Here is an 11,062-nt window from a genome sequence, read left to right as displayed (position 1 = left end):
ACATACATACATACATACATACATACATACATACATACATATATGTGTGTGTGTAACGGGTGATATTATTTAGTGAACAATAATATGGGAAGACAATAGTCGATACACAGTAGGATGGAATGTTGGAGCCGTAATTAGTGTGTAAGGATTGGTTCTTCGTTGATGGCCATTATGTAAAGAGGAAAGAACAGTGGTTGAAGTTGTGAAGAAATTATTTATTTACCGTTACATCGAATATACCTTGCCTCGACGGGCAGGTGAATAAAATCCTAGAGCGTGCGAAATAAATAAAAAGTTAATTTCGGCCTGTGTGTTCGTATTGTAATAGTAAACCATAGAGAGAGATGTGGTAATGTGCAGAGATGACAAAGTGAGTTAGTGAAAGTGAGAGAGTGTGGGAAGTTGGGTCTCATAGCTGTTGACAGTAAATTTCATTCTCCATCTGACCATTGTCTTTAGTAGCTACTTTGCTTTGGATTATGGTTCTAGCGTTCTGCTCCCTAACTGATGGTAGCTGTCTGTGACTCGAGTTTGTCATTCATTTACTGATTGAGTTGTCACGAGCCGAATATCTGAGTTGTCACCAAGTCACTAACTGATTCTTGCTTGGGGTTCTTGCTTTTATAACTATCCAGAAGGATAGACATATCGTTGAGAACGATGGGCTTTGTTTGTGGTACTGTGATATCTCTGTTCTAGCTTTTGGTGAAGTAGAAGAGGTTATAAGGGTCAAGTGATGAAGACGTTATTTTGGCCTAGCTAAAGGCATCTGGCACATGTAAAACCGGTGTCACTGAAAAAGCAATTGTTCCGTCGTGAGAAAAGTTCTGTTCAACTGTTAATTTAAATTTGGCAGTGGTGGATCGAATACGCTTCATGCCTGCAAGATGCACTACACACACACACACACACACACACACACACACACACAGCTTTACTTCAGGTCGAATTATCGCGGTTGTAAGTAATTGACGCAAAGGAGAAAAGTACACACACACACACACACACACACACACACACACACACACACACACACACACACACACACACACACACACCCAGTTTGATCAAAATAGTTCTAAAATTTACCTGAGGTGAGGTATCAACTTCACTTGTGTAGATATTAACATCCGGTTTCAAAACTTTAACGGCAGTGCCCATACCGGAAGAAAGAGCACCTCCTCCATATGGTATTATTATTGTGTCCACGTCCGGTAACTCTTGCAATATCTCCAAAGCAACTGTGCCGTTTCCTTTACAAAAGAAAGCAGAAGATATTACATAAGTGTGCTATGGTTTTAGTTTTGTCGATGATGATGATGATGAGGAGGAGGAGGAGGAGGAGGACCACAACGACGATGACGACGACGATGATGTTATTTTGTCCCCAGTCAACTTTGATTCAGCAGACCTAAATTAAAGGTTTCCTAAATGCGTGCACACTGGTGAATTATCAGACACCGTAACTAGGTTTATGTTCTCCAATCTCTTCTTATGACTGCAGGTTGTGATTTAAGTGAATTTGGCAGCTATTTCTAGCAGATCAAATGGCTACGTAGAATTTACGTTTCGTGGTCGTTGTTGCTTAATTCCAAGTTATCTCTGAGCAAACAAACCTATAATTTCAAAGGAAAGTAGCAATCATTTAGACCCACTCAAATAGGAATATGAAGCCCATATATACAACGCGGAACATAAATACATAGTAAAGATAGAAAAGAAAAGATCTTTCGAAATCAATAACAAATGGACACAATTGATAAAAGAAAGGAGAAAAAATACTACCGAAATATAATATGATGAAAATAAATATCCAACAACAAAGAATGCCTGAAACAAAAATGCCTGCGAAATCATAAAAAAAAATCTGTCGGTATGAAAAATGACAGCAAAATCTTTGAATGAAAAAAAACAGTTCGACTCCAAACTCCGAACAATTTGTCAAGAACTTTGTGAAAGTAAAGATTTAAATTAATACAGTACCAACGGAAGAGGAAGTAGAAAAAAATTGGACAATAATTTGGGCAGTGAAGAAAATACCACGGAAAAGTTGCTCAAAACAATGAACAGAGCATTTGAACAATCATCGAAGGTTATAAGCATAGAAGAAGCAATACGCATTGAACTGGGGTATGTAAGATTAGATTAAATACAGACATATAAGTACTTAGAAATTAATGAACTACAGTGTGTAGCACAAAAAGATGAAAGAAAAGATTAGGAAGGAATATTGTAGATGGATTAGAATAATACGTAAAACAAAGCTAAATGCAAAATTAACCTACCTGGTTTTAATACTCTAGTTATCCCCAAAATAAATTTTAGTTTTGATATCTTCAATTTAACGTAAAGCTAAGTAGCAAAATTAAACAGAAAAAAAAACAAGAGAAGTAATGACAGCATTTAGAATACACCACCTAAAATCAGACACAGAAAGATTATATATACCATGAATACAGAGAAGGCTATTTATAAAATAGTCTTCTTGCAACTAGAAGACTATTTATAAAATGCTCTATGTAATGCTACAAAAATATCTAGTAAAGAATCGTAAAAAATAATATAGATCGCTATGAAACATACACACACCATGTCTCTATCTTTATAGAAGCCATTAAATTCAAACGAGAGCCTGAAATGACAGAGTGTTGAAGAAAATAGAGAATCAACAGCAAAGACTATGAAAAAGCTAAATTCTAAAATAAAACGTGGTTACAGAATGCCATGACAAAGCGATGGCAGGAAAAGCCTCTACATGGCCAATACTAGAGAAAGCAAAACAAAGGAAAGGTCGTAACACTGGCTGAGAAACTCAAGAAACTGAGGGGTTTTTGATTGAGACTCAAAACTAATGCTTCTCTCCAGGAGTCATCATAAGCATATAATGAAGTAGAATGCAGTAAGTAAAGGCAGAATATGTGGAGATGGAAAAGAAATAATAATGTACATTGTCTCTGGCTGCTACTCTCTGCGATATGACAAAATAGAAATCGAGGCTAATCGACCAGATATTGTTATCAACGATAATCAGGAAATGAAACTCCTTAAAATCGAAGTGTCCAAACCAACATACGGTTATGTATCTCTCGAAGAAATGGAGGAATTATCCAAATGTAAAGATTTTGAAATAGAGGTGACCCTAATATGAGGGTCTGAATACAGAAAGAATCCCTTTAATAAGGGCTTTTGGGATGGTAAAAAACAAACAAACAAAAACATGGAGACAAATACATAACCAAAACTCCATGAGTTACCACTATGCATAACATGTAGAAAATGGCTTCTGGGCAGTGCCCATATTAATACATAAGAACAGTTTCGGGACAATAAAACAATAAAACCAAAACAAAACAGTGCACACACCAAGGAACACAAGTACTTGAATTTTTTTAATTAAAAATATTAGTCTTTATCATCTTAATCAAAAGGCAGGAAAAAAACAGACAGAGAGACTATCTCATTATAGATCACTTGCAATGGGAGGAGTTGAATCTTATAAGAATGGAAAAACAAACAACAAATGGGTTGTACCTTATAATGAAACTCTTTTAAGAGCATCCAAATGCCACTGCAACATTGAAATCATTGCCTCAGTGAAGTCAATTAAGTACGTCTTCAAGTACACTCTGAAAAGAAATGACCAAGCTGCTGTTCAAATGAACAATGATAACGAAATTAATCAATATCTAATGGGTAGGTAAACTGGACCATCCGAAGCAGCTGCATCCATTTTAGGATTTTCAGTTCATGAAAGAGCACCAGCAATAGTAAGACTGCAAGTTCATCTACCAGATGAAGAAAGAATATCACTTAGAAATGATGAGGATATATACGGCTGTCAATGAATGACATGAGAACAACATTGACATCATTGTTTTCATTATGCATCAATGATGACTTTGCAAAAACATTACTTTATGCTGAAGTACCCATGTATCTCACATGGAACAGCAGTAACAAAGAATGGCAAAGAAGAAAGCGAGGAAGAAAAGCTGGAGGCCATTTGAATGTTTTCAAAGAAACACTTGGTCGTATTTATGTTGTCACATCAAAAGCAGGGGAACTGTATTATTTAAGAATTTTATTGCATTAGGTTTGAAATAGTATCTTTTCCTTTCCCGCTGCGCATCGACATTTCCAACTTGGAGTGGACCCAGGGAGTTACGGCGGATACATCTAGTATATATATATATATAATTGAGGAAAAAAAGAGAGAATTTGTCCTTACTTAGTGAAATGGAAAAGGAAAGATCCCTCATAAAAAAGAAACGAAGGTCTCAAATAAAAAAAATTACAATATGAAAAAAAATGACAGGTTCTTTAAGTGCAAAATAACAGTTTAAATAAAGTATAGCAGCAAAAATATGGAGAAGAAATCGTTTCGAATTATGCGGACATTTCTTCCTGGAAAATAAAGTATTTCAATCAAACACAAAAAGCTCCTCTAGACACACAAACGGAAGGGAAAAAAATAATAACATAACACTAGAACATACACACACATCGACATCAACGGAAGTTCAAGTGTATTTGGGAGGAAATATGGAGTAATGACAATGAACATAATAAAAATGCACAACGGATCAGAAGAGAAGATAAAAGATATAGAAGCACCACAAGCATTGTCCATCATAACCGACGAAGAAAACATCGGCACGTTGAGAGTTACAAGCAAACAGAAACATAGTGCCTGAAATTGACAAAGTTCTCTATTTCTAGTTGAAACATTCATCTCCGCAGAATTTAATGAAGTCATAAGCAGACCAGAATCAACTTTAATGCCGGTGAAGAAAGCGACATTAATCCCGAAAAACAAAAATAACACAGCCAAAATATTAGTAGTTTTGTAACTAGATTTCATCATAATATACTAAGTTCTTACAGCTATACAATACAACGAGCTGCTTATTATTTTGAAGGAAAAAGGCGGCGAAATGGCAGAATAGTTATCGCGCCGGGCGAAATGCTTAGCGGTATTTCTTCTGACTTTACATTCTGAGTTCAAATGCCACAGGGATCGACCTTGCCTTTCATCCTTTCAGGATCTATAAAACAAGCCCCACTGGGCTCGATGTAATCGTCCTATGCCCTCCCCGGAAATTGTTAACCGTGTGCCAAAATTTCAGAAATAAAGTAGTCTCACTACTAACGAAATAGTTTCAAATAGTTTCAATTCCAGGTCAAAATGGAAAACAGCAATATCATTACAAATCCAAGGGAAAACAGAAACATTCCTATATCACAAGAAGAGGACTCTTCCAGAGAGACTCATTATCCGCCTAGCTCTGACTTAATTAATAATCCCATTGAAAGAATCTGCCGTTGGATACAGTTGCTTCTGAGAAGCTATAAGTCATCACTTCTCTATTGGGGATTTGAAGACATATACAAGAGATAATATCAAGTTGGAAAATCTACTAGAAACTGTTCATAAATTCAGCCAAGGCATAGAAATATGTAAGGAATTAGACAAATGAGCCAAATTTACTTTAAGAAAAGGCAAAATAGCTAGAACTAAAAGGGTAATAATCAGAGTATAATATATGTTAAAATATGAACAAAAATATAGAAACAGTATCAGGGCTCAGAACGTTATACACTATCCAAAATATAACCCTACTAGACACAGCCCACTTCATACGCAAAAGACTTATGTAGTTCAAACAGTACATTCTCTGCAAACACCACATATCCAATAGCAGTGGTCCTCAACTACTTTTTGCCTGTGAATCCCTTTGATTTCTATTTTACTCTCCTGGACCCTAATAAACATTCGATGTTTAAAAAAAAACTCCCTTTATATTTTTATAATTAAATATTATTAGGAATTGTATGGAAAAATTTGTGAAAATATTTTGTGTATTTAGTACATAAATTTTAACAGCAAAATCTTATATGGATCTTCACCTCAAGGGTCATGTGGAACCCGGTTGAGAACCACTCCCTATAGAATAATCATCAACTAACTAAAATAACTCCCACATCATATACCCAGCAACATCAACGGCCACTTGTGCACTCCGACAAAACCGATAATGGGTGCCAACACCAATAGCTTACGCAACTCACATTTTGTATTTCCGCAACTCATTTATGCTATACAAACTACACATCACATACTTTACACAATAACCGTCCATACTGAAATATATAATACCAACAACACAGCACATATGAAAGAAAACCAATACCCCAAAAAATAACACAACTCACATTGCATGTGCTCTATGTAACAGAAGAAACATCAAAATAGCACCAGATGCAACAAGATAACATTTATAACAACGCAAAACTGATGTAGTATACAAACACAGATCTACATTCACAAAAGACAATGTTGCACACTCAATTTGGCTTTTGACTCTTGTTTACCAATCTCATGCTTTTTGTCCAGGCGATTTTAACTGGGCACTGTTCCGGTACAGCTTTGTTGCTCTCGGAGATCATTAGGATTTGAAAATCTATTTTGACGCCACCTGACGACTTATCACTTATAGTTAGCCTTTCTTTGATCACCCGCCTTTACTGCGATACAAAAGTAATTTCTAGCCATGGATCAACGTTGTTTCCCAAGTCTCTTATCGTTACTCTTGTATTTCTCTGATCCATGTACTGGGGCACCAATGTATAGTCAGAGATATGTCTGATAATTTCAGCCTGTGTTTCCGCTGGATCTTTACTTTGAAAGTACAGCAGATAGTGCCATTATTTTTACCATTTTGCTTTAGAAATGTTTGCATTTAATGTCGTGAGGACAGATTTAAACCACAACCATCCTTTAGGAAGAACAGATATTTTTCTCTTTACTTTCCTTTTTATTAGTTTCAAAATTCTCCCTGCTATATTTTTTCTAGTAACTGTGATGATATAGAAATTCTATTTGTTCATTTACTATTAAGGGACGGTTTCTTTTTACATAACTACTATGTGAACGGATTACAGTGTTTGATTCTGTGCGAGAGTCACCACTGTTGTTTGTGTTGTAACTATCTCTACGTTCGAAAATACTTATTTATGTATTCGGGATATTATTTTTATTTTATCTATTAATCATTCACTAAACTTCATTTTTCCTTCTTTTCATACTTTCAGTTGTATGTTTTGATTCTGTGTTACTTTATTTTGCTTCGACTGCTATTGCAGTTTGAGCTACGTGACATAAATATTTTTGTCGTATCCGACTTACGACCGATCGACTTTACGACGATTGGCCCGCCACCTCCCGGCAGCTATAAATAGTCCAGTTGAAATCTAATGGGTTTAATCCATCTACGGATGATGTCAGCTAACAAACGCTTCACATCGGTTTGGTTATCGATCGCCACTGTGATTATCCCAAGTATTGGATGAATATCCTGTCGCGGAAACATGGAGGCAACCTCGTATTTGTTTATAAGACGACAGTTTGAAACTCCAAAATTTTTTACTAACGCTAGTATAATAGTATACAGAATGCTATGTGTGACTTTTACCTGAGAATGTACCTTAATAATGTAAATATACAAAACAAATCTATGTATAGGCTTATAGGCCGACTTACGACCAAATCGACTTACGACCAAATCGACTTACGTACAAATCGACTTACGTACAAATCGACTTACGTCCAAATCGACTTACGACCAGATTGACTTACGACCAGCCAGTAGGAACCAGTTGTGGTTATCGAGAACTGGATATCGAGAACTGGCTTTCCTGACGTGGTTATAGTTTCATCTAGTAATGCTTATATAAATTGCTTCGAAGATAGAAGAAAAACGACAACTATACAGTGCAGAGAATATAATGATAATAATTTTGGTACAAGGCCAATAGAGCCGGAGGAAGTTAGGCGATTACATCAATCTCAGAGCTCATCTGATACTTATTTATGGACCCCGAAAGGAACTAAATGCAAAGACCTCGGCGATTTTAACACAAAACGAAACGAGTCGGAGGAAATACCACAAAGTATTTTGTCCGGCATGGTAACGATTCTGTCAGTTCATCGCCTTAACAACAACAATAACAATGATAATTATCCTTTCTACTATACGCACAACGCCTGAATGACATCGACCCCCAGTTCTGAACTGGTACTTATTTTATTGACCCTAAAAGGAATTAAAGGCAAACTCAACCTCGGTGGATTTTGATCTCAGAATGTAGAGACGGACGAAGTGCCGCTAAGCATCTTGTCCGTAGTGCTAACGATTCTTATTTCTTTACTGCCCACAAGGGGCTACACACAGAGGGGACAAACAAGGAAATACAAAGGGATTAAGTCGATTACGTCGACACCAGTGCGTAATTGGTACTTATTTAATCAATCCCGAAAGGATGAAAGGCTAAGTCGACCTCGGCGGAATTTGAACTCAGAACGTAGCGGCAGACGAAATACCGCTAAGCATTTCGCCCGGTTCGCTAACGTTTCTGCCAGCTCGCCACCTTAACCACCACCACAGTAACAACAACAACAGCAGCAGCCACAACAACAACAAAGAGGATATGTAGAAATACCTGCGAGAACATTCCTATCAAATTCTGGATGTAAGTAAACACCAAGGTTTTCTCCTTTCTCATAAGTCTTGCGACCAGCTATGATTTCAAACCATTCTTTATGTTCAATCCTTACTATGTCAGCACCTAACTTTTCAACAGCGTCTGTTTTGCATTTTGGTGCATGATCTGGAACTAGGATTGTACATTTGATGTTGTTTCTTCTGCCGAACCATGCGACGGCACGAGCAAAGTTACCCGTGCTTACAGTGTACACAGCTTTGGTATTCGGAGGAAGGTTTTTGAAGCTACAAAAAGCGTTGCGTATCTTGAATGATCCAACAGGGTGTAGATTCTCGAGCTTCAAATAGATCTGGAAATATTAAAATAATAAATAATACATAATAACCGTATGTATGTATGTATGTATGTATGTATGTATGTATGTATGTATGCATGTATGTGTGTGTATGTGTATGTATGCATGCATGTCATTATTCTGTTTTATTTCAAGATTTCTTGCCAATAGAGAAAGAGTCGGGTTCTAACTAGATTTCTAACTAGATCGACAGAGTATGTAAGTATGTATGTATGTATGTATGTGTGCAGATTTATGTGTTTTCTTTTATGTATGTCTTCTCATGCATAAAATTGCATATCTAAACATGCTCATATATACTTAAATGATAAACTTCTGGAAAGTTTTACAGATTTTTACAGTTCCAGTGATGGCTTGGATCTGTCGAATCAGCTTTCTCCTTTCTGGCTTTGAGAAGCCTAATTTCTCAAGATTGGTATTTAGGCAGTGTGTTACATATCCTATTCCCCAATAATTACATTTATAAACCTGAACTTGTAATCTGGTTTCAAGGTATTAACAATTTGCTTATATTTGGTTAATTTACACTGCATACAAAAATATAGACATACTACATACATACAACAGCTTGAATTTATAGAGATTAGTGTATATTTTTTTCTATGTTCATAATTTTTTGTTTAAAACATTGAAAACAATTTGCCACCAAAGATAAAACCGTTGATGAAAATTTCTTTTTCTGAATGAAATATATCCTTATTTATTTCTTTTTTCAACATAGTATATAGTAATTTCAGATAAAATATATTTCTTAGTGCACAATAAATTTTTAACATATTATATAGATCTTATTATATAATAAAATGGCCAGTGATTCTTTTCGATTAAAATATCTTTAGATTAATATTATTAGTGATCCATAAGGACCGTTGTAAATTTTTTTTACCTAATCATTTTATCTATTTGAATTTTGTTTTTATTTTTATTGCATTTATCATATTTTAAAATTATTAACGCTCATGCTTGTAAACATATTTTAAATCAGTCTCTTTTATAATTTAACAGTCCTTGCTCGGGATTGTTGTCTATTTTTTGAACAAATATCACCCTGAGGAGACTGATATGCATAAATGTGAATTTTAAAAAATTCACTGGTGAATTGTTGGATTTATATTTGTTTTAATTATTTGTTATATTATATTATATTATATTACATTATATTATAATGTAAATAAATTGTTAATATGTCAATTGTATTTCTCTATTTCCTTTAATATATATATATATATATATATATATATATATATATATATACGTGGGGGTGCGCGCACACCTACTTAGACACATCCCAAGGGTTTCACATTTCTCGTGCGATACACTTCACATCTAACACACATCACATTAAACATACTTCTTGCCCTCCTCGCAGTATTTTGTACACAAAAAGATCACTTCTCACATATGTACCACAGCTAAAATACAACTCAGATTTAAGAGACTGTAAACAATCAGCTGATATCTATGATGTCAACAATGCCTGTGCATGAGGTTATCGCAACCGGGTCGGCTTCATCAGAGCTTGCGTCCGAGGCTTCTATGCTCGCCATGCTCCCCTCCTACTCGACCGAACATCGGAAAGTTTCCTTGCCGGTGATCACGCAACCTAAAATTTTAGGCTTAATAATGTTTGGAGAACACCTCACAGACCCTGTCTGCCCTAATGGCATGATCCAAAGGCAAACCATGGCAAGACAAACCAATACCGATATGGGTCACAGAAAGAAGAACGTTATGACTTCAAGCACCATGTCTTCAAGCACAAGCAAAAGATACGCAAAAAGTTCAATACCATTCCCTGCCTATCCGGTTTTATATTTTAGGAGAGTGGGTTATATATCTTTAGATATACACCTAACTTTCCTACATTAAATTGGAAGAGAACTGAACGCAGAAACTCCAAACTGATCAACAACAACAAATATTTATTGTACGGTGGAAAAATAAAACAGCTTCTAATTGTCCGGTTTTAGAGTAGCCTGAAATGTAGATGTACGGTTCTTCGAGCTGGTGCCGTTATAGAGACAACTTGGTTCAACCACACTCAAATGGGAGAGCTTGCTTAGACGTCTTGCTTGGTCGCTGTCAGGCTTGGTAAGAGACAGTCTAATAGCGGGAACGCTTCGATGTTGAAACCCACGCATGCGTAGTTAAGGATTCAGTAATGGCGCCTATGCTTTTTGGCGCCAATATGACGTCACTACAATA

The 11,062-nt window shown here is 35.9% G+C and overlaps 1 protein-coding gene across 1 annotated transcript in view; it reads right to left on the bottom strand.

Moving 5' to 3' along the window:
- LOC106882368 (L-threonine ammonia-lyase) overlaps nt 1–11,062 on the bottom strand; it is a 25,923-nt gene that overhangs the window by 2,209 nt on the left and 12,652 nt on the right. Inside the window, exons 2-3 of the mRNA XM_052969438.1 lie at nt 8,500–8,851; nt 1,090–1,253 (exon numbers count right to left, since the gene is read on the bottom strand). Of these exons, the coding sequence (XP_052825398.1) occupies nt 1,090–1,253; nt 8,500–8,851 (516 nt within the window). The remainder of the gene's footprint in view (nt 1–1,089; nt 1,254–8,499; nt 8,852–11,062) is intronic.

The sequence above is a fragment of the Octopus bimaculoides genome, chromosome 7, assembly GCF_001194135.2.
Source record: "Octopus bimaculoides isolate UCB-OBI-ISO-001 chromosome 7, ASM119413v2, whole genome shotgun sequence".
In the NCBI taxonomy this organism is placed as follows: domain Eukaryota; kingdom Metazoa; phylum Mollusca; class Cephalopoda; order Octopoda; family Octopodidae; genus Octopus; species Octopus bimaculoides.
The sequence above is the reverse complement of the archived record's forward strand: the minus strand, read 5'-3'. Positions and strand labels throughout refer to the sequence as shown.